The sequence below is a fragment of the Lagopus leucura genome, unplaced genomic scaffold (assembly GCF_019238085.1).
Source record: "Lagopus leucura isolate 7727_CA_CO unplaced genomic scaffold, USGS_WTPT01 Super-Scaffold_100029, whole genome shotgun sequence".
Lineage (NCBI taxonomy): Eukaryota > Metazoa > Chordata > Aves > Galliformes > Phasianidae > Lagopus > Lagopus leucura.
This window is the reverse complement of record NW_024962280.1, coordinates 7,745,787-7,770,500: the sequence shown is the minus strand read 5'-3', so window position 1 is coordinate 7,770,500 and position 24,714 is coordinate 7,745,787. Positions and strand designations below refer to the sequence as shown.

At 41.7% G+C, this 24,714-nt stretch overlaps 1 protein-coding gene across 1 annotated transcript; it reads left to right on the top strand.

The window, feature by feature from the left end:
* Positions 1-17,964: 17,964 nt before the first annotated feature.
* On the top strand, positions 17,965-24,525 carry AHSG (alpha 2-HS glycoprotein). The gene is made up of 7 exons (XM_042881344.1): positions 17,965-18,246; positions 19,368-19,478; positions 20,678-20,762; positions 21,604-21,767; positions 22,058-22,171; positions 22,927-23,007; positions 23,899-24,525. The coding sequence occupies exons 1-7, from the start codon at positions 18,043-18,045 to the stop codon at positions 24,172-24,174; spliced, it is 1,035 nt and encodes a 344-aa protein (XP_042737278.1). The 5' UTR covers positions 17,965-18,042; the 3' UTR covers positions 24,175-24,525.
* The last annotated feature ends 189 nt before the right edge of the window (positions 24,526-24,714 follow it).

Below are 24,714 nucleotides of genomic sequence, written 5' to 3'. Positions count from 1 at the left end.
ACATACATGTGGGTGCAGAGGTGAGGGTGTATGCACAGAGAAAACACAGAGCCTGACTGTGTTCACCCACTGAAGTGGATAAGCATCCTTGCATTGATTTCAATGGTATCTGCTCAGACTGTACAAGTCAAACCTGTTCTTTCGTACAATCTACAGAAACCATTCGTTGGTTTCACTGGGATCTGGATTGATAGCTAGCTTTGATTTAGAGCACTAACACTTTTAGCCACTCATACCTGGACAGGTGTTTAAGCTAGGAACCCATGCTGTAAGTGCTCTGCCATCTCAGCTTGAAGGGCAATACAAAAACGTGCTCAGAACAGCAGTCAGCAGGCAATGGCAAACTGACTTTACCATATCTCTGACAATTACTGTGCACGTGAGCAGGGCACCTTTTCACAGTGCAGAACTTTATTAGCCTGCAGTGATAGACTAACAAAATATGCCTTTTGTTCCTATCACTGCCACAGTAAGTACGAGCAGATTTTGCATGTCTCATGTTTTAATGAACAGTTGAAGGTTATTATAAAACTTATAAAATAGGCTATAAGAGAGAATCTGAAATAAGGTCCCTGCCCAAAGGCTGGAACAGCTGTACTGAAACCATTCCTGGCCAAAAACAAACCTGTGCTGTAGTATCTTCAACCCTTTCTATTTATACTGTCCATGAGCATCATTAGCTGGTAGGAATACAACACAGCTCACCTTGTCAGTAAGGAAGCAGTGGTTCATACAGGTTAGCAAGTATCAGCGGCTGCTGGAAGAAATCATTATATTGCAAAACTGATTATATCCTTTGAATCAGTCCTTACTGCAAATTGCAGAGGGTGTATCAAAGAAGAGTACCTGAATGCTTGAAATCCAATAAGGAAACTGATTAGCACTACTGACATTGAACGAAGAGGTCAAAGGGAAAAATCCCTTTCAACTCCTCATCAGCTCTTAGCAAATGAGTGCCAGATCCCACACTTGCAGCTTAACGGCACCATGGAAACCAGCCCAGGTGAGCTGCTACCCATTGCAAAAATCTGTGCTAATCACATGCATAAGGATGGCAGAAATGCTCCCTGGGCTCCCTAGTGCAGCGAAACATTGTGACATAATGACATTTGCAGGATCCTATAAGCATAGGAAGGAAAGATTAGGATTTCCTTCAGTGATAATTAAGATACAGAACAGAAACATCATTAGGGTAAGAAGAGTTTAAGTAAGGAGTAAAAACCTACGCTGCTGCATCTCAGAAGCCTTCCACTCTGGCCTTTCAGATCTTTGCAATAATTTTTCAGAGTGCTTCCCAGTGCAGGCCAGAGAGAATTTTTTATGAACTCCTGAAAATGGATTTAAAATTCACAAAGTCTCCTAACAACCGGTCTGCTTCCTGCCACTCTCCGGAATGGTCGTTTTTCAGCTGAGAACTCAGCAAAGCTCAACAGACTGACATATGGCCGTGACTGGGCTGCTAAACAGCCTCTGATGTTGAGGAGATGATATTCTACAGCCTTTGGCTTCTAGGATTTTTAGCGGATTCAGACCTAAGCCTCTTTTGCCCTTTAAAATGCACCAGAAAAATGTTACCGAGATGTATTAGTACCATCTACCGTTGGTAAGTCAGTACTGCACCTTCAGCAATTTTTCGTGCTTTTTGGGCTGCTTATTTATTTTTCCAGATTATTTATTTACCTTGTAGGGCAGGATTAATACAAATAGAGGCCACTTAAGCAGAGGCTGTGACATCAACACGCAGGAATTTGCACGTGAACACACCGTGTGAGCCTGGGCTGAGAGCAGGGGAGGTGGAGCAAACGTGTTGGGCTGCTTGGGGAACAACTTCTCCCCTCCCCAGCAAGTACTCAGAACAGCAAATGCGTTCCCCACCGATGAGCAGAGGAAAGATCTTTTATCACTAATTTAAGTTCACTGAAAAATCTGACGAGCTCTTTTCACATACAGAAGTGGAGCGGCGAGGTCACAGCATTTCTCTGGTAAAAATCAGCATAGCTCGAGGGACCTCCGCTCGGGTGGATCTGAGCCAATTAACTCTGCCTTGTGTACAGAGGGCTGATAAGTGAGCCCGTGCTGGGGATTAAGTCACCAACGAGAGCGCATAGGAGGCCAACTTTTATCTGCTGCTGTTTGTGAGCAAAGGTGAAAAGACAGTTGGTCAAGCAAACCAAAGTGCTGGGCTGGAAGCCAACTGGTATAACCTCACTGACACCGGCAGCCACTCCAGACTCACATTTGCAAAATGGAGACTGCAACCCAGCCTTCCTCCTGCAATTCCATCTGACTTAGGTACATAACTGTACAGACACAGCTGTGTCAAACTGCCTTGCCATAGGATCTGCATAGGGCATACATTCATATCACTTTACATCCATTGGTTTTTTCCATCTGTGATGGCAGATCTCGAACAAGCCTTTGCAATAGATCTCAAGTTTAAGCTATTTTATCAGCATCCTCCAAGTCTCCTTTTTAAAGGATGCATAGGCAAATCTGTAATAGCTCTGCAGTCACTGTGTGCTGGCCTTCCACACAGGGGAGATGGAATTATCACATTGCTGCTCCCTATCTCTGCTGTTTTTCTTTATTTTTTTTAAAGGTAGGTCTGATCAGAACTGCCTTTGCTACAACCATGGCTGCTGCTGGGCCTGCAGGGACTGGCCTGCACCTCCAGCTTCCCCATCACTGCACAATGCAAACATGGGCTGAGGAAGTAGGGATGAACCACTTCATTTTAGACAGACAGTCTGTCCAGCTTTCAGTGACTAATAATGTCTGAAAGGATACATATGTATACATATATTTTAAAGCGTTCCTTGTTGCTGCTTGTGCTCCTCCTTCATTTTGCAAGAAGCAAATATTTCCCTGGTCTGTCTGTGTATAAGGGGCTCTGCTCATCTCAGAAGCCTTTCCCTACACCCCCCTTAACTGCAACTCACTACCAACAGACACCTCCCTGTCTGCTGCTCCTCAAGACATGATCAGACACTGAATTTCTTTTTCAGATGCCTTCTGCTGACAATCTAACCATCCTGAATCCAGACCAAATGCTCAGATTTTTCTGTCCAGTCATTTATGCTTCTGATGAGCTTCCTGCACCAACTCCCCAGCCACATGGCTCAGCTTTTTTATTTCTTTGTTTTTATTCTGTTACTCTCCTTGTCAAGGTCACCTGGCCCATTATGTAGAATATTCCAATCCTCCCCTACCATCGTGCCCTCTGAAAGTTACCAGTGACTTGCTGAAATCCCCACTTGATTGCTGAGGACATTAATGAATATATTAGAGCAGGATCTGTTTTAAGAATAACCTAAGATGTAGGAGAAACTTCACTATTAGCTTTCCTGCAAGCTGATATTTTTCCTTTCTATGGTACACAGTTTTGTCTTTCATTGAGCCAGCAGAGCTGTCACATGTGAGTAACATTTTTAGTAGTTCCCCATGTAGCAGATATCAGATACATTAATAAAACCTAGGAGATGTGCCACATTTTCCTTGGCTAGGAAAATGGTGAGTCTTAAAAATAAGTGTGAAAAGACCCAGCATTGATAAAAATTTGTTGCATTTCACTTCTCTCTCCTTCCCTCCCACTTTCATACTATTCTTTCCTCTTAAATTTATTCATAAGCCTTACATGCTACTGGTACAAGTTGAGCAGCCCCATAGTTACTACTCTTAAACATAGCTCATTTTTATTTGCTGTTCTCCAATCACAGTGTGGTATCCCATTTGCTCATTACTTAGATATGCCTGGGATAAAGAACTTCACGTGTTCAGTCTCTTAAGAGTTCAGGGTCAAAAGTACCTCACCCTTAAATCCCAGCTCCCCCCATGAAAGTGCACAGAGCTCTCCAGGTTTTGCTGTGATAATTTCTCTTTTCCACCTCTGCCAACAGCTTTCATATTCTTCAGGGAAGGGAAATGTAGGCTGTTTGCTGTTAATTCCTGTTGCAGTCAAAGCAAGGCTACATATTCTGGTATAGTGAAAAGATGCATCACTCAAAGCAGGCTGACACAGACTGTCCCTTGCAGGGACCACAGATTCCTTGTGCATGTCTATGAAAACCTAGCTCTTTTCTGAACTCAGTCCCCTTGTTAACTCATACTCAGCTGCTCAGCCAATTGAGAAGTCCTCAAACCAGCCAGCAGGCTCCAGTTTGGACTCAGCATCCTCAGCCTTCTAGTATTTCTTACTTATCCACCCCCTTCTGCTTTCTTGCCAGCTTGGAAGTCCTTTTTCACAAGAACCTCACTGTCACCAGGCTCTTCCTCCAGAGAGGATTCAAAGGCTCTCCCTCATTTTCACTTATTTTTAATATCCTAATGTAATTCTTCCCCAGACCTCTATAATAAGATCAAGGTCGTCCTAAAGTATATATATATGTACCAATGCTCCCTGTCTCCAGTTAACTCTTTCATGGGCAGTGCAGGATTTTTGTATGTGGTCTCAAAAATGTACTGAAGAGTGAACTGAAAGTGGTTGGCCATGAACTTCTTATGGTTGCATCATAACATGATGGGTATTTACTAAAGAAAGAAAGCACTTTGCTGTTGACTGAAATGTTGTTCATTAACTTCTTTTCCATCTCTCATGTTTTAAACTATGCCGAAACACGGAGAACATGTTACATAAACCTCTGTTGAAAAGCAAATATTTTTTAAAGGAACTGATTACAACCAATCCAGTCTGAAGCAGCTACTGTAAAGGAGCAATGAAGGTGCCTCTGTTCTGACATCACTGTGTTTAGGTAGACAAACATGACAGCCATGAGCACATCAGGAGCAGCTTCCAGGCAACCCACTATCTTTAAGCCTCCTGAGAAACAGATGGGTCTGTGCATCATCCCTTCTTCAATGACATACTGTTGTATTTTTTTCATGTGCCTTGCTTATGAAACCTTAATATTCAAACAAACTTAGCACTGTACCTAAAACTTTAGTCCATATATCACAAAGCCTACACAAAGGCCAGGAAAAACCCTACCCTTGGCACAAAGCAGTATCGCATGGTCTAAGAAGTCCTTCACGCTAAAGCAATACTTTTCACCTACAGATCTCGAGATACATCACTGAACAGTTACTCAGCTTCCCAATTTCACACACAAATAAACTGAAGTTGAGACAGCTGGTGCTTCCATTCACCATTGCAACGCTGGTGATATTCTTGCTTTAAGTCGGCGTTTTGCCCAGATGATCTCCAGAGATCCCTTCCAAACAAATTTTTATGACTCAGTGACTCAATGGTTAGATTATCCAGGTTCCCCGTTGGCTGCTGTCATTTCCCTAGCGCCAGCACAGCCACTCATTGGATCTCTGTTAGCCTAACTCATGGGGTTAGTCTGCCAAAGAGCTAACCTTACCATAATGAATGATTCATTTGCTGCTGGCATAGCTCCCTGCATCACTTCGCCGCTTGGTGAGATAAATGACAGAGGAATGCCAGAGAAGGGTGAGAGGCTACGGCTGGAGCAGGGGTTGGAACCTCCCCTTTCAGCGGCAGCGAGCAGCTACATCAGCCGACTGGCAACGTCAACCTGTGCCTTTGGGCAGACATGGGAACTGAGCCTGCTCCATGCTCCACGCCTGCCCCGACCTGTCACAGCGTCACAGACATGGTTGAACACTTCCAATGGACATCTGCCAGGCTGCCCTGAGCTTGCTGTGGATGGGAAGCGTTAGGCATGGTTCTTGGCATTCAGTCCGCAGCCATGGAGCAGGGGCTGCCAAACACTCAGCAGTGGCAGCCATTCAGCCCGTTGCTAAATACCTGCTACTAGCACCATCTCCTTAATTCTCCTCCTGCACGTTCCCCATCTCACTGATGATACAGCCCCCTGAATTCAGATTATACACCTCTCTGGGGCACACGACAAGTATGGGTTTTGCATAGCTTACCAAGCACTAAAAATTAAGTGTGAGAGACCTTGGCTGAAGGTACGACATGCTTAGCCCCATGCACAGTGTCTCCTCTAACTCCTAACGACCCTAAATCATCTTTTGTTTGTAGGCTCAGGTTCTTTTCCCCTATTAACCTCTCTTTGAAATCATGGACACCTTTCTTCTTTCATTTCAGGTCAGATTTCTTTGATCTTTCTTTGAGCCGGTTTGCTCTTCCATCTTCCTACCATAAGCTTCTCATAGTATTCTGCAAGTCTTTTTAACACTGTCTTGATTTCTGTTTTATATTTGGTAATCTTCCATTCTGTAGTTCCTTCATACTTGGTCAAGACTGGTTTCCCAACTCCTTCATACATCCAAACAGCCTGAGTACAGTCTTTAGGGTTAACGATCCAACACTGTCCCTGGTCTGAGGGAACAGGATTGGTAAGCCAGACACTAAGTGAGAAAAGTATTTTTTTAAATATTTACCAAAGTCCTGGGCTTCTTCTGTTTAATTAATTTCCTCTCCCACAATTCTTTTAGCAGACTTAAGTTGAAGGGAAGTTTCAACTTGTGGTGCTTAAGATCAAAAATACAAAGATCTCCAGGCCCTGTCTTGCTCTACCACACATGCCAAGCACTCTGGCTCACTGCTCCAATGCCTTTCCTACAAACACTGTTGCACCCTCTGCAGTGTTTTCCCTAAAGACAAACTGGATGGGGTCAGAGTGGAAACTGAGTATGGAAACAGCTGCTTAGGAAATAACCTAAAGTGTGAGCACTCCTGCCTCAGAATAAGCAGTTCCATGTTCAGCTCCAGCTGTAGAAAGAGCCCTTGGACTTGAATAGGGGAAGTCACTCCTGAAAAGCACACAGTGCTATTATGTTGGAGCCAAACATATCTTCTTACAAAAATGAACTTCCTAAGGAATTATCACTTGTTCTGGATTTATCTGGGTGCAGTTTTAGAGTGAGTTACAGTTGATTTCAGAACACAGAAAAGGCAGAGGAGCAAATATTGCTTGGTGAGAAAACAGCCCCAACAGTGGGACCCAATTGTGACTGACATCTGTAGATCCTAATTCAGTTTATTATTTAGTGATGCAAGAAAAAAGATTTCCCTCCCCCCTCATTGCTATATCATAAAGATCCAAAACTATTCATTTTATATCGAGTGGAATTTTACTTTCAGCAAAACTGAATAGAAATTATTTAATCATTCACCCTCTATTTACCTTTGATATCAAAGCAAAGTTAGCACAGGCAGCTTTCTGATGCATGTAAAACAAATCCCACAAGAGACCATTCCAGGATTTTAGGGGAAATTATTTGTATCATTATTATTCTACTGGGCTGCCTGCAATTTGAGATCAAATCCCATACATTTTCCTCCCAGTATCTGCAATGACTTCCAAAATTATGCAGATGATTATTTTATTAGCGTGTACCCAGATGGTAGACTGCCAGACCCAGTTACTGTCACTGCATCAAGCTCTCTGTAATGCAAGAATTACTGAGAAAACAGTGCATTTAGCCACTGGTTATATAAATTAAGACCAAATCAACGCTTACAAACTCAATTCAAGCAAAATCAATAAAAGGTATGTGAACTATCAGATTAGCAACATCAGACAAAATGTTAACAATAATCTCTTCATTTAAGATGCCTTGCACAACACTCAAACATGGGGAATGCCTGACTGCTGTGCCACAGCATCATTTCTCATTGACATTACTTCAAGTTAGCTCCGTTAAAAGCAGTTCATCACCCATCTTGCAATTTACAGGTATACCCTACACTAAACCTGAACCAAGGTCATAACTGCAGAGAAAATTACAGCAAATAGGGAAAAATGCATATTCACATTAAGAGATGATATTTATACTGTAGCAATCAGGTCCATTCGTGGCATTTACCATACAGAATGGTAATGCTGTTTATTCAAAGATTATATTTTGTTTAAAACGAAACGTTTGTCTCTTCCTGCCTCCAAGGGATGACTACTCAGATACTCTTCTTAAAACCATTTTGGATATGAAAAGCACTAAGTATAATACCAGCTGTGAGGAAAAAGTATTCAGTGTATTGTAAGATTATTTATCAAATCGCAAAGCTACAGAGCTGCAAAGAACCTCCAGAGATGATGCTGTACAGTGAGGCTGGATCAAGAGACTGGCATTTACACGGGCTAGTAAGCTCTTTGCAGCAGACAGCTATCAGTCCCAGGTATTTTAACATTTCTTCTCACCCTAGGATCTTTCTGGTTGCTGCTTGTTCCCCTACTCCTTTCCCTGCATTGATTTCTACCTTTGGGTGTCCATCTCATCTCTCTGGTCTCTTTCAGCAGCTGTGAACTCCTGTCTTCTGGCACCAGCAGCAGCCCTTCTGTGGTAGCCACATGGCCAGCAAGACTCAGACATGTTTGCCCAGACACACAGTTTTTCAGCTGACTGGGCACAAAGACCAAGTATGGTCTGGGGTTTCCTGCCTGCACTGAATTTTGGACCTCCCTGTTTGCTGGGGTGCACAGACAGATCACAGACAGAAATCATCTGTCTTGCTCTACTGGACTCCGACTTGTAAGCAGAGGACTGTGACAGTGTTTACTGCTTGGAAAACTGCTCATCTTCTCTGGGGAAGGGCAAAAGGCCAGCTGTGGCCCACAGGCTACCAGCTTAACAATAACAGCTTAACAGTGGGATAAGGCATGCTCCAAAAGTGGGAAAGCACAGTCCACAAGTGCAGAAATCAACACATTAAGGAGGCGGCAACCCAAATACAACTAGCGCCGTATCCGAAATCTGTTTTCTATGTTTTCAGGTTGCAGTAGGAAGATTGTGCCATTGAATCTGGATGAGTTAGAAGCCAAGCGTTATATTAAAATCTGTATGCCACAGGAGGCTTGTGAACACAGGTCTTTTGTTGAAATGCACTGTATATATACTGTATCTACAGATTTGGTTTAGCTTTACACCTAGATTCCTCTGGCACAGCTGTTTGCATTAAGAAAGTCAAGCATGATGACAGATACGATAGCCAGCACTGTCTGATACAAACGTGGGAAGAAGGAAGCAAAAGAAATCAAAGAAGAAAAATGTGTCTCTCCATTACTGCACAACAGCAAACAGTCCAGCCATACTCTTGCTGAAAGGAATTTGATGTCTTGGTCTGCTTTGCCTAATGAGCTACCAACATCAATCTGTCATCATCTGTATTATTTGAAATGGCCTCTGCTGACACAAGGTATATTCATATACTGGCCCTCCTGGGCACTTGAGAGTTCAAGTCCTGGCCAGTTTATACCACACTGAATGATAATGAGGGGTAACAGAATAACCATTGGCTTCATTCTCTCAGGGGGAGGCAAGAATGTTGTTGTAGAGATCTCCCCCAGCCAAGAATGGCTTTTGGATTATAGAACAGGGAATCCAAATTATTTGGTGCTATGCGTACAGAGAGTCCCCAGCAGTTCTTTGCAGCGGTGCTTTAGCTCTCTGAAGTACATCTAATGCATCTGTCCATCCATACTGGCATTTCCCTGAGCCTGTCCTGAGTACATCACTCTCAAGAACTTGCAGGGCTGTATCACGAGATAAGAGATGAACACTGACAGTGGCGGAGAATTTCAAGCAAAAAAAATCCCCTTTTGATGCTTTTTCTCTACCTGTTCCTATGATATACACTTAATTAATATTGCACAGTACTGTATAAGAGTACTTCTGGTGCATTCAGTAAACAATTTCCATTATAAATATCTATTGAGTGAGATTTCAGATTGGAAGATTTCTAACCAACACCCAGCAATTCTCTCAAAAACTCAGTCCTTTGCTTGGATAATTACGTGGTAGCATAAGAAAAGCTTCACACAATGAAGCAAATTGTTTTGTCACAAAACTTGAGACAAATGGCTTCTTCTATATTTTTGCCTAACAAAGCTAACAAAAAATCTTGTTCCCTTCTAGAAAGCATCTGTGAAATGCCACATCATAATCTAGTCAAGTCTTATGCTCCAGTGATAACGCCCTCAGTCCTGCAACTGAGTTCCAGGTGAATCTGATAAGAAGGTAAATATCAGTGTTTGACACCAGTATTAATAACTTCTGTGTTAGGAACTCACAGGTTTCAAAATGTATAAACTAGACCTTCCTTCCCTTTTTGTAACAAGGAAATGGTATTTGTTGGTGAAATGATGGAGAGGTAAAAGACCTTCCTCCAGTCATGGCAAAGACAGTCTCAATTTCCAGACTTGTGCAATGGCTATAGGACAGTTCCCTCCCTCTTTAAACAAACCCAAGATGCAGGCAAGAGATAGGATAGGACTACCAAAGTGGGTTTAGACCAAACCTCTCTTAGTAAGCAAAGAAGGAAAGGCCATCCCTAGGGCGACATTGCTATTAATGCTCTTTAAGGCAGATGAGATAAATACCTGTCAAAATGGAAGTGAAGCAGACACAGCTTCAGGTAGTTACCAGATACTTTGACTTGTGAGATCCTACAACTTTTCAATGTTAGTGCAGGCCTCTGTATAATAAATAGAAGTTTAAAGGTCATGTAACACATTAGTTTAGCTGTTGTGACAAGGGGAAGTTCTTCAGTCCCTGTGAGATCTCAGACAGGTGAGAGCCTCAAGGACAAGCTCAGAACCAAGAGTCTTTCTGAAGAGAATGAAAACGACATATTTGTCAGCGACGTGACTGAATGGCTCAAAGAAATAGTGATGGCAGATGGGATGAGACGAGATCTGGGTAAATGGCTGAATGAGAAGCTCTTGGTCAAGGCATTACAGACAAGATGAGAAAATTGAGCTTGATGGTCTCCTGAATGGAGAGCCATGATGACAGACTTGGCAGACCAAACTGGGAGCAGGATAAGCATCTGCACTGTTGAGGAGATTGTCATATGGAAATCAGCATGTATGAACATTCTGAATTACAATGACAGGTAAAACGCAGGTTTCAGACATATTTGGCAGGAAGATTATGATGTAGACTCATATTGATTGAGTTACACGACAGGAGCCGAAAAGGTCCAAGGTCGGGAAACATACCTGGGTGTCAGAGAAAGAGCATTGCCACCAGCAAGGAAGAGTGGAAATAACGAATGGAAAAATTAGAAACCAGGTGAGAGCAAAGATGTCAGCAGAATAACCGTGGTGATACAGCACAGGCAAAGGCTGAGGCGTCCACCAAAAACGCTGTAGCCTCACCTGTGTGGCAGTGAGAGCTGTTTCTATCTGTTTTACTCATAAGCTGGTGAGAACAAGTGGAGTGCTCCACTCTAGGCTGTTACTTGTACGCTTTATAGTTGGTAGAATTTCAGACCATTTATAGGTTTAGAATTTCTGGCTGAATGTAAAGGATACAGCTCTCCTTTGACATTACAAGACCTAGCAAATTCACAAGTGTTATCAAGAAAAAGGTGTCAATGTTCACCTCTTTATACAAACATGACATGGGATATTGTTTTTAATCAGCCCACAGTGCTTACATTCACATTTCCCTTTCTTTTAGACACTGAAGGGAAGGTCACCTGGGCACCCATGTCTGTTCTGAGTCCCTCAAGCTTATTGCTCTTGACAGCTTGGAGTCCAGGTCTGCTGTGATACTGATGTATAAATTCAGCAAGGAAAGCTGGAAGTTGAACTACTTTGTTGTCACAAAGTTTCTGCAATTTATGTCTAACATGTAACATTTCAAAACCTTACGCAAAAATGTCTATATAATTTATTTCAAACTGGGCTAACTTGGAAAGATCCACTTCCCCTATTGCAAATATATTATAACATATTGCCTCCATGCTACTAAATTAAAATGTCCACACAGCTAGAGTTTTTTAGCCATGTGGCTGGGAGGCTGCAGATAGAGTGAATAAATTAATGATTTAGGGACATTTAGCAGTGTTAAAAAAAAGCAACAAAAAAAAAAAAAAAAAAACAAAGCAGCCTTCCTGATCATCTGCCTCACTAAAAATAAATAACTTTAGTTTTTAAAAAACTCCCTTGGTTGTCAGAATTATGTAAATTTAACTGGGATCTTGATTGTGTTTGTCATGCCCCTGAAGGAATGTTCCAAGGTGAGAAAGCATATTGGTCTGCCATCCTCCCACCTCGCCATTCCCTACTCGTGTCTGTCACAGCGTGACTCTCCTGTCATTTATGCCAGTGAGTCTCCATGCGGAGATGCATGCACTGCTTTCAAAACAGTAGCCCACTATGGGGAGGCAACAATTTCATGTTCTTCGAGGAGACCTATTTTATTCAGCAAATAACAAGCTAAAGATTGCCACAGCATAAGAATGAATGTACAGCTTTTTCTACCAACCTCAGTGCAAAAATCACTTCCTCACAATGCCAAGAGTCAACTTGGTTTCTCATATCAAAAATATGTCATAGCAGTAGAGCATGTGGGAATCCAAGAGCACAGCAGGTTTCCCTAACACTTGCTACTAAATTTCAGGATTTAACTCAGCAAGAGAAGGTAACATGTGGAGTTATCATGTGGAGTTCTCCATCAAGGAGACTAACGGCATCATAGGACACGACAGTCTCCAGACCAATTGTGAATTTACATCTTCTAATGTTCCTCTAAGTGGCAGGAATTAATGTGGCATGTTTCAATTTGCCTAGTAAGTGGAGTTTAAATTCACTTAGGTCGACATGCTTATCATCGAGACAAGAAAAGGGCATTTTGACCACAGGGTGTCTGTTTAATCACTGAGAAATACTCTGTTTCTGCTGTACGATCCATGCTTGGCTCACGCTGTTCAGCTCTGCAGTCTCTTCCCAGGTATCTTGCTTTATTTGCTCTGGGTTCTGATACGAGGCAGTGATCAAGGTGAGCGCCCACAGAAGCTGCAAACTCGAACTTTAGCATAAGGACATAAAGCTAAACAAAAAAACTTCAGTAACTGCTAATCTCTGATTTCACAGTTGCCTCCTATCCGTCTTCAACAAAGCTTTCCCACACCCATCAAACTGCACAGGCATGGAACTGAGAGAACCATGACATTCCTACTGAAGCCAAAATATCCCGTTGTTGAGAGTTGCATGGCAACATAAATAGCTTTTGCTTTGATAAAAGGGTAAAAAAAATATAAACATTAAGTGGGGGGGGGGGGGGGCGGCGCGTTAAATATCAGGACAGCATAACACAGGGTAAAAGCCATACCAATGGACTTCAAACTTTGGGGGTTGGAACTACATGATCCTTGGGGTCCCTTCCAACCCGGGTGATTCTGTGATTCTGTGATTCTGTGATCTGTGAAACCCTCAGCTCAGAAAACTGCTGTTACTGGCTACAACATCAAAATGCATGGCAGGAAAAAATGTGGAAATGGAGAGGAAAATTTAAATCAATCAAAAGCTTTGCTAAGACAAAACATCTTATATAAGCTTTCCACTGGGAAGAAAAGGAGAATAAGCTCTCATGTAACAAACGTTAGTTATGTCACTTGATGTACTTCTGGAAGGCACTCAAGTATTTCAGTGGCACAGACAATAGAAGAGCAAAACAGAGCAAGCCAGAACAGAACAGAAATAGGTTTGGTTGGCTTTGTCTGGGACAGTTGGTCAAAAATTAGAATTTCCATTCCAGTAAAAATTTCAGGATTCTGGCAACTTTTCATTCTCTTTCAAAAAAAAAAATTGCTTTGAAATAATCCACAGTAAGTCCAGGAACACCAAAACTTTTACTGAGTGCCATCTGGATTGCCTGACTTTTAAATTCCTCTCATGTTTTGAATAGATCCTTCTACTTAACAGTATTGAAGCATTTTACTAAAGTCAGTAAGTTATTTCAGAACACAGGAGTGATATGGTAAATAGCCATTATTTCCATTTACAGTGAAAAGAAAATAAACAGATTAAAATCAGCAAAGTTCAGTGAAAAGGAATCTCTAAGCTGGATACCCAAGCCTAGGCATTCAAAAACTGGATACTATTTCTGCACATTTTATTTCTCACAGAGAGAAGTTTCTCAACAGCAAATATAACAGCATGCTATGGTATATTATCAGCCCTCATTCTCTTAAAGATTTTCTTACATTTCAAAAAATGAGAGAGAGAAGAAAAATTTAAAATACTTCTAGAATTAACATATGATGGCGCTATGGCAAAACTCTTCAGAATTCACAGCCTTTTTCTGGCATGGGGACACTGGGGGGACTTGAACTGTAATGAACCTAAGACAATTTACATCTGCTGAAGATTTGTCCAGGTGACTTAAAGGGGCCAATAAGATTAAACAAGTCAATTAGGCTAACTTGTCCTTCCCCCACCTCCCCCCTGCATCTCTGTAGGTTTTCATCTGTTTTGTTTTTAAATCCTGAATACACCATCATTTAAAAAGGCAATAAGCTGCTTTGACAAGACTGGTGACTGTAACTGCACAGCATCTCCCCAGCAGACATTTTCTTGCCTTAGTGTGCAGGCTTCTGTGCAGGTGATGGCTACGTAGAAGACAGCCCTGATGTTCCAATATCTCGTGAACTCTATGATCCAAAAGTAATGTACTTAATCAAGTGTAAAGCAAGAGGTGATTAAGTTTTGGAGTACTGTACAATGCCTGACTGCTCAGAATGTGTCTTTTGATGTGGTGCAGAGAACTGGACCAATTCTGTCTGCTTCACCAAAAAACTGACGTTTCAGTAATTTAAAAAAAGAGTCTCAAAAATCCCCACAAGTGTTTAACTTTGATCTGAAGCTTTAAAAAGATGATATTCATCTGTTTGCTTGTTTAATTTGTTTGAATTTAAAGCCCAGAAAGGTGTCAATTTGTCATTTTGTGGAAGCAATTCTTTGTCTTTTTTCCAGATGAGACTGAGCAGGGGCAGCAAGCCTCCAGCCATCACTACTTCTAAGCATCCAACCAAAAAAAGAAAAAAAAAACAAGACAAAAAAAACCCCTCACCTTTCCACTGTGGTTTATATGAATTATTAAGAGCTGAGATTCAGTGGAGCCTCAATTCTTGAGCATTGAATCAATACTGTATTTTATGTAACAAGGGCAGTAATCCCAGCTTGTTCTATTTCCATCACAGCAAAGCCTTGTCAAGTCTCTCAAGCAACCTAATTTCACTAGGGCCAAAGTCTAACACTACTGACGTGGAAGACTTGCTCACTTCAGTGGGGTCGAGACGTGACCTTCTGTCCAGAAGCCTGCAGAATTCAGCTCACTTTCTTGTGCTGTGAGAACTATTCGTAGCCACTACTAAAGGCCAACTTTTTACTATGTTCCAGACATGAAAGAGAGAGAATAGATCTGCGCTGAATTCAAACAGAAGTTATTTCTGCAATGATTGCCTCTGGAGGGAGGGTGCCAAAAAACGGCCAGCTGTGATGGGACACAGACCTGCAGGAGAGCTGACATCAGCCACCCCACTTCCAGAAGGAATAACTAGGCAGATCTGGGTCAGTGCAAGCAGCAAAATGTCCCTCTGCTGTACTAACCTGTAGCCAAACTATCTGACTGTGCTTTCAATCTTTATTTACAAACAGAAAAGACATACCCACTTCCTCCACCATCAAGAGCCGAGCAAGATATGCCAGCTGCAAACACTGCATTGCAGTGATGTGGGCGCATTTCTGATCCTTGGCCTGGCAGCAAAGAAAGTTCACAGAGGTGCCAAGAAGGGGGAGGTCTCTGTAAGCCTACAGAGAAACTGAAAAGAGGTACAGTGGACTCCAAGTTTTCCTTCTTAACCTGCTTGAGTGAATGGAATGCTGAATGTAAGTGACAAGGGAAAGGGAAGAAACAAGATATTGAATTCCATTTGCTATTTAAGGTTTTAATACTGCCCTTTGAAAACAGAACCTGAAGTTGACTGAGCTGGTTTACATAATATGTTTAGGAATACCTAGAGCTTGATTACAGAAATGTTATACATCCTGCAGCATTTGCAACTCTGAAATAGATCAAATGTAACCTAAGAAACCGAGTAATGACGATTAATTTATAAATACTGGTTCATGTCCAGCTGTAGTTACATATCAGTTGGGTGAAAACCAATTTCAGTCTGCACCATTTTGAGGTTTACCCCGATGTTTCCTATGAGAAAAGGAAAAAGAGAATTAAAAGATTCATGGGTTAGAAATTGAACTATGGCTTAAAAACATTGAGGAAAATACTATTTCCTAGATGAATTTACTATGATTTAAAAAATACCCACAATGAACACTCAAAGGGTGTTTCGGGGACATCAGACCTTCACTTTTTAAATGTTTCGGGCCCGAGTCAGGAACACAAACGATCATCCACACAATAGAACAAATGCCAAACAACACGACATTAAGCAAGGGGAAGAAATGAATCATGCTCAGAGTAATTTGTCCTTCAAAAGAAAGAAAATCTTTCCTTTCCCCAGCAATCTTTTCAATATGCAAATCCTCATATCCGAAGCTCACCTCATCCTACACAGAGCTGAAGGAAATCATTCCATCTTTTTAAGTCTTTCTCAGATCTCCTTCTTCATCACTTAATTTGTTGAACAGAACCGTTTCTATTCATTGCATATTCCACATTTCAGGATACTAGCAGAAAAAGGCATGACTCAACTTTACTCACCTTCCACCTTCTAGTCCCACTCACGCTATCGCGCAAGCTGAGAAATATTTATCTAAAGTGAAAACTTCGAAATATGTCAAAGTTCTGCTATTCCTTGTGAATCTGCAGCTAATTCCTGAACCTCTAGGAAATGACAACAGAGGTTCAAACATTTTAGAGCCAGAGGGCAACTTCACAATTCTCCAGTCTGAGCACTGCCAGAAACCTATACTGAAATCCCCAGGGGAAAAAAAAAACAACAAAACAAATGTTCTCCTGATTGAGCTACAGCCTTTCTGGCTAGAATCTATCTACAGAAAAACATTCTGCTTAAATTAAAGACCTCAAATGCTGAGCACATCCTAAGAGTTACATTCTGCTACACAGAACATGGTTGTTATCCAGTCGTTGTTCCACAAACACAAACATTGTGACACTAAACATACACCCTCCTTAGATGCTCTCTAACTGAATCAAAATATCTCTGAAATGCAGCCCCACACTTCTGTCTTCCAGTCCCTCTTTTCACAAATAATTCTTTCATTTTCACTCCCATATTTGAAAGTCAGCAGAGATGGCTGTTCCAACATAAAGATAACCGGCGTTCTTCAAGTCCAGGCACAACACAGGACGTGGGAGGTTTGGATCTCATTTCCTGCTTGCTAGGAGACTGTTTTAACAGTTCTGAGCTCACCCAGCACACCACAGCATGGTGATTTAGGCACTTCAGCACCCAGTCATGGAACTCAAATAACCTTAGATGGAAAACACACTTTGTTTTGTTTAGGTCAGCTGTGCAACGCAAAACCATAATAATAGATGCCTAAGTGGATGGGGATGATTTTGGCCTCCTCTTCTAGGTCTTCTTCTTAAAACAAACTTGTGCCTTTTCTGATCTTCTATCAAATCCTCAAATATTTATAGCATATTCCAGAAAAATGTCTACAAGACACCTGCTTTGCAGCATAAAATCAGAATCACTGAACAGGAATTGCTGGAAGTATCCGACCGATCAGAGGAACAAAAAGCTGATCAAAAGATTTAGAAACTCATCTCATTTGCTATTCCAATGAATTCAGTAATAAAATTTGCTATATAATTAAATTCACTGTTGGATGTGGTCCTTAGAACTTGTTCAAATTCCAGTTTCTGATTTATCACAGTTCTGATCTCCCAGTTTGCATTGGTGTCTGGTGAGATTAGAGCCCAGATAGAACATGTCCTGTTCACAAGTGAGCTTTATTAGCAGCAGCATCTCTACACGTTCAACACTAGGGACCATCTTTCTCCAGCCTGTACTGTAACTAGCTGGCAGAGGAGTTGCTAAAAATTATCTTAAATTTTTGCTGATGTTTTCTTCTTTTTAGCGGACTTCGCAATGTCCTACCTGATAAAATTTACTTTGGCCAATATTAATCAGTCAGCTTGATGTCCTAACATTTACTTTTCACTTTTGTTGTTTGCAATGCCTTCTTGGAACTGGGACAAATATCAGACATGCGCTCATGCAAAGTCTGTGGTATGTACTATATAAATGAGACCCTGGTTCCAGCTGCCTAGCTACCACCCGAACAGTGTTCTTAGATCCTCACCTCGGAAAGGGATAGGTTTTCTCTGGGTGCCATGAAGGCACTCGTAGCTTTCATACTGCTTATGCAGCTCCCAATTCACAGAGCTGCACCCGCAGCTCCCCCGCCTCCCTTGGGCTGCGATGACCCAGAATCTGAAGCAGCAGCTGAATTTGCTGTGAATTATATTAATGGCCACAGCCATCACGGATACAAGTTTGCCTTAAACAGAATTGAGCAAGTCCGCGCGCTGCCTCAGGTAAGTGAGGAGCTTGCAGGCAGAGCACTGTGTTAAGCTGGAAAGGCTTGGCTACGACTGACAAGTCCTGCCAAGGGCTGTATCCTCACCTGGAGTAAATCAGCATGGCTCTATTGATTGAAATGGTGCAATGTCACCACGTAGTAGATGAGAATCCAGGTCACTGGAATGTATCTCAAAGAACAGAACTGAGGGGGAGAGAGAAATGTTATTTTTGTACAAAGCTAGAAAGGGCTTAGTCTACAAATGCTGCATGCCTGCTAGGGGAGATCATCCAAAGCGCTGATTCATGAGCCCAGTAGCTAATCTGGAGAAAAACTGCAAGGATAATTCTCATGATGTGGATAACTATTTATTGGCCAAATGCATACCTATCATAACTCCACGCTGTTAGTGATTTTGTAGTAGCTATGAATTTTACCTAATATCCCATTGAGCTGACAAGGAAGCTGAATGGAAGTAACTGTGGCTTATACTCTCATTTCCACTGAGATCTATTCACATCATTATAGTCCTCTAGAAAGGCTGTGGAAATAGACATGAATGCAGCATATGCACACATTCAGACCTTTTGATTTTCTCACAACATTGAAATGAAACTCCAGGGCTGTTTACTACTTGACATGAGAGAGAGGATACCAGTATCATTTACAAGAGAATAAAGCAGTCATTGATAAGATTAGAAGTGTTCCTACAGTTGCACAAAAACATTGGTGATTCTGTTTTTCTCTTTAATATTTTTACACTAAAATGATTTAAATGGTTTAAAAAGAATCATTCGTGACTCAAAACTCAGAGTCAGCTTCAGAGCTAGGGGCCTTCACTTCTGCCCCCCCATTGATGTGTCGAATGCTAGAATTGAAAAGGCTCAGGAACAGCCAGAAAAGATCCTGCAGTCCATAAATAACAGGAATACTGGAACTTAGCTGGTGCAATTCAGTGTAATTCCAATGAGGTAAATGGGGTGGGCCATGAGCATGAGTGAACAGAGTTTATTTGGTATCTTGTTACACAAACATCGATTTTTTTCATCAATAAAACCAGCTGTTGATTATTAAAGCTACCCAGCAAAATGTTTTGTGAAGTACTACTATTTCTGTTTTGTTTTGTTTTTCTTCCAGGGGCAAAATAATGAGATTCTCTTCCTTGAACTTGACTTATTAGAGACCACATGTCACATTCTTAATCCTACACCTCTTGCAAATTGCTCAGTAAGGACATTTGAACAACATGTGAGTATCTGAAACATGACTTGCTTGGTACAAGAGTGCAAGTTCAGTATGCTGTTATAGAGGCCAGTTTATAACCAGTTAGCATTCTAAGCTTTGCCTGCAAAGGTTACATCACTGTAACAGCCCATAAGCACCAGTCACTTGTATCTGCCTTGCTGATTTAGTTGCCTTCATGTCAGGAAGGATTTCACATCCTGTTACACGAGGAGGACGGGTCACTCTCAGCATAACTTCCCTCGTACGTGTCATGAATGCCACGGGCCTTGCTCAGGCTCTCCAGGTGCAGGTCTCCATGCTCAGCCCAGATAACACTGCACTGTTGCATATGGCAGACAGGAGGCTGTGAACCTGGACAAACACAATGTTCCCTTGGCTGCATGTGGCGTGTGAAGTAGTGAAATTACATCAAGTCTAGCCACCAGTGACTGCAAGAGAGCTATTCCCTTTGGACAGGGCTCTGGCCTCAAAGTAATGCTCCACTGGAATTTACTGGCCTCAAATATTTTGCTCTTATGCAAGCGTGATCCAACTGTGAAAAGCTTTCCCTAACCAAAGCATTGGAAGTGTTGTCTGAGTACAGGCAGCTTTGCTTCCTAAGCAAAAAGCAGAACAAGCAACTGACAATTTAAGCCTGCTGTTTCTAGAATGGGGCCCAATTCACAGCGCTCGTGACTAAATCCACCCCTGTATTCATCAGGGCTCAGATCCCATTTTCCATACTGGGGGAGGTGATTCTAACTGTTCCCCCTTCCCACCTTTGCCTCTGACATTTCCTCCCCTGTTGGCTCTTGCCTGCAGACCAGCTCACACAAGGCAGCACACTGCTGTTACCATGGCCACTGACCAGCTGGGATTATAGGGAGAATGTTATCAAACAGCTCTGCACAAGGTCTTAATCTATAAGAATTCACATTCTTTGCTCTTTATGAGAGGAACCTGAACTAAATATCTATACTCAGGATACCATGGCAGTTCTGATACTTTTGAGATCCAGATTTGGATCCAAGTTTTGCCACCTAGGTCAGTCCTTTACAGAACCACAGACACCAGAACAAGCCTGCCCAGGCCTTTGCAATCAGGCTGCTTTTTCAGCAACACTTAATCCAGGATCTGTTCTTTTGAATTTAGTAATAGTTGATCTTTTCAGAAATTCCTATTTATCTGTACAACGTAACCCTTTGATTTCTGTCTCTCTCTAGGCAGTTGAGGGTGACTGTGATGTTAAACTGCAGAAACTGAATGGACAGTTTTCAGTACTTGCTAGTAAATGCCACTCACATGCAGGTAAAGATGTTGTTCTTTGTACTTGAATTTAAAGGTGGAGTATTAATCTAGCAGTGCTTACAGCTCCCTACCACTTCTAATTCTAAAACACTGGAAATTACTGTTGTTTTTTTTTTTAATTCAGCTGTCCTTTTGTGATCTTTTGTGATCTTTTCCTACAGACCTGGCACCATCTCTTTGCTCCTCTTTATTATAACAGTTAAGATGTGATAAGACTGCTTCAGGAGCACTTCCCAGGTTTGACCCAGAGATGGCTGGCACTGAGGCTTTCCCTCAAGGATTTGATTCCTTGTTGGTCTGAGCTCCCCAGCAAGGAGCTCGTTGATCTTCAGAATGAACCCCCATGTGAGCTGCAACTTATTTACTGAGCCCAACATTATCAGTATTGTCATGAGAAAGCAGTCTGTTCTGCACTGTCTGCATGAGATCTCTTAGCTCTGTATGTGATGCTTTCAGTACTGCCTTTAAAAGTGGTGGGTGAATGAAACACACTATTGCAAACACAGTTCCAAAGAACTAAAATATCTTAAATTTACCACCTTGAGCTGAGACATCTTTTCACTGGTGTCATGGATGTTTTGCCAGAAAGAAAACTGATTAAACCCTGAGTAAGAATATGCAAAATACACTATTGAAATCCACAGCATTTTTGCTGGCATGAAGACTTCAGGACTCAAATAGCAAAAGTTGCATGAAATACTGCCATCTATAGCTTGCACTGCAAAAAATTTTTGCAGTATAATTTGGGACAGACAGACAAACACGGTGTTTTGCATCACTGACTATGTCTGCAATGTACTTCAACTTACGACCAGAGCAAAACAATCTGTTCCTCCTGCAGACTCAGCTGAAGATATTCACGAGCTCTGCCCGGACTGTCCGCTCCTGGCAAGTCTAAACGACACTGATGTGTTAGCAACTGTTTCCACTGCCCTCAATAACTACAACAGCAAAACTCCTGATGCCTACCTCAGGCTCCTGGAGATTGGAAGAGCCATAAAACAGGTAACTGCTAGAACAATGTCTACCCTTCCATGTAAACAGAATATTTTCTCTGTAGTACTTGAGCAGCGCTAGCTAGTTATGTTTACAATCAGATTGAGCTTGCTTTAAGTTGCCCTACTGAATTGCCCATGATTTTCCTAGTGTTCTGTGTCATCTTAGACACAGGGCTCTCTGACTTCTGTGGGAGATGCAGAGCTAGAAGCCACAATATTTGCCTTTTATCTTTTCTCAGCAGCTCCGCAATTTCAAACAGTGCAAAGTCGGTTAAAACATCTTTCCTGTTTTCTCAGTATCACCCAGTGCGGATGGTCAATGTCGAGTTTGCTGTGGCTGCCACAAACTGCACATCACAACAGGCTAAAGATAATCTGGAGGCTTGTCAACTGCTTCCTGAGGATCAGTCTGTAAGTATGCCAGCACATCAGTCCACATCTCTCCAGCTCAGAGGTAGAACAGAGGCATGCTGTGATGCACTTGTACTTGCACAGGAATAGATCTTTGTGAGAATGAAAGTTGGATACCACTATGATATCCTTTTCAATGCATACTTTCTAAAGCTATATTACCCGTTTACCTTCTCTCTGATGTATCTGGGTTGAATCTCGATGCATTTCAATATATTTCAAAAAGGATTAAGGACAAAAGCATCCTTAACACAAAATAATTGTAATAAACAGCCTTTATACTATCATTTACTTTTCTTAATATGTGCACCTGAGAAAAATCAAGCTCCTTTGGAATGGGCAGTACACAAACACAAAACCAGTGAGCTCTAATTTCATGCATATGAAATGCATGAAAATTCTTGAGAACTGTGCACTTCATCATACTGAAGTTCTTTTCTGATGAAACAAAACCAAAAGTGTCCTTGGCAGATTTAACGAGTGGGGAACCTTTTGCTTGGATCCATATATTCCTTCCCTTCCTCATATCCAGGCAAACAATCTTACTCCAGAGTAATACAGGAATTTCCTTTACTTGCTGGTTACACATTTAAACAGCTTGGCTTTTGAGTCCAACAGACTAAAAGCAAGCACTTTATTGCTCAGATAAATCATGAGATGTAGCTATTTCTAAACATACTGAAATTGAAAAAAATGCAATGCAAGTCTTCCCTATTTTCTCACTATTTTCTCTTCATTATATTCTGCTTTGCCAGAATTTTGGTTTCTGCACAGCAACAATGGTAACAGAACCCTCACAGGACTTAGCAGCACAATGCCAGCTGTATGGACATCAGGTACCAGCTCTCGGGGCCCTCCCTTCCTTCCCAGAATATCCTACTAGCACTTTTTGAAGCAAATGCCCTGAGTTTACCTTTTTCACTGTAAATTGCATTATCTATCTGTGATAACCTAGCTGTTTAACTTCATATCCTAAAAAACCCGACAAGATAAGGTTATTCTATGGATTTCTTTGCCCAGAATTATCACCTCTGCCATCTGTGCTTGGCATAGTTTGTTTTCCTAACCATATGGGAGTTTCATATGTCTAGTGGGGCAAAGGGAACTAAATTTTGCTCAGCTAGGTGAAAGGCATCTAGATGTAAAATATAAAAGAGCTACTATGGTAGGTCTCACCAACTGGAAGCTTTTGCTACAAGTAGTTCTTAGACCTGACCAAATTCAGGGCTCCTAGCCTGCACTGCTACTGCAAGAGAATGGAAATTTACATGCACAGGGCTTGAGTGCACAGGTAGCATAGACTCCAATTAGTTCGAGAAGGGCTGGCTGGGCACTGAGTGCTTCTTGTAGAGCAGAGCTCTTGGAGGCATAGTAGTAATTAGCTGCCTAGAGGGGATATGAAAGAAAGAATGCAGATTAGGGCAGCAGCTAGGTTTCAGTGTTTCAGTGCTGCGTAGGCTGCTCTGAAAGTTCACACTGCACCAGATTTTGTCCTAATGATTATAATGGATATTAATGGATATTTAATGGATATTAAAAACGTGCTTCTGGGCTCCTGATTTTGTGTTGAAATCCAAATTCAAAACTTTCCTAGTGGTCATAGACACTTTGTATCTGGGTTAGATGACAATATCTAGGTAGGAGTAGGGTCCATACTAAGTCATCAATGACATGCATATTATAAATCTCAAGTGAATACACACACAAACAACATTTTTCTTTTCCAGCCTGGAGTTACCTACCCTCACTCAGGTCAAGATACATCAGCAGGACTGGTACCCAGTGCTGGACAAGGCTTCACTAACCATAACCTCAGAATTTCCCACAATAACCCTGTTGCATCTGAATCCAGCTCTTCAGAATTTCCTTCCCTACTATCATCAGCAAAATCTGTAGCAAAGAGAGCAGCTGCAAAGGTTGCTCAGCATGATAAAGTACCTTCTCCAGTTGGCTTTGTGACTCCTCCACCATGCCCTGGTAAGATTCGCCATTTCAAGATCTAGGCTGTGTCACAGGCATGGCAAGACAGCTAACTGAAGGATCAGCATGCTGCAGCAGCATCAACACACACAGTACAGCATCAAGTGCCAATAGCTGAGAACACTTGACTTTCAGTCCAACTGACTTTCACCCTTCAGAGAACACAGCTGAGCCCAGGATCTTGCAAAGGTCTGCTTCAAGACATAGGAGATTGTAACGTACAGCAGTTGCTTTCTCCAAGTACAGAGATGTTCTAGTTAAAACACTGCAAAAATTGTTTTAATGGAGCTGTTGTAAAAGGTATACAACAGTTGTAGCTCTGTGATAGAAACACCACCTAAAAGACTACTTCACAATAAAATGTTCAACAGAAATGCTTTGGTACCTTTTGTCTGTATATTTTTTCATTTAGTTGTCAAGTATCTCCTTCATGGCATTATGAGTCATATTCTGGGCTTGATTTCAAAAACAGTAAGCTTCTGCATTTCTCATCAGCTTCCCTGGGATGTGTGGGTGCTGAGCACTGCAGAAAATCAGGTCAGTCCTTTCTTTTGATCATATAC

What these genes read in the sequence shown, in the direction of transcription:
- AHSG (XM_042881344.1), top strand. Translation starts at nt 18,043, where the DNA reads ATGAAGGCACTCGTAGCTTTCATACTGCTTATGCAGCTCCCAATTCAC. An exon ending in AAGTCCGCGCGCTGCCTCAG is followed by an intron (nt 18,247 to 19,367) that starts GTAAGTGAGGAG and finishes TTTTTCTTCCAG; the next exon opens with GGGCAAAATAATGAGATTCT. An exon ending in GCCAGCTGTATGGACATCAG is followed by an intron (nt 23,008 to 23,898) that starts GTACCAGCTCTC and finishes TTTCTTTTCCAG; the next exon opens with CCTGGAGTTACCTACCCTCA.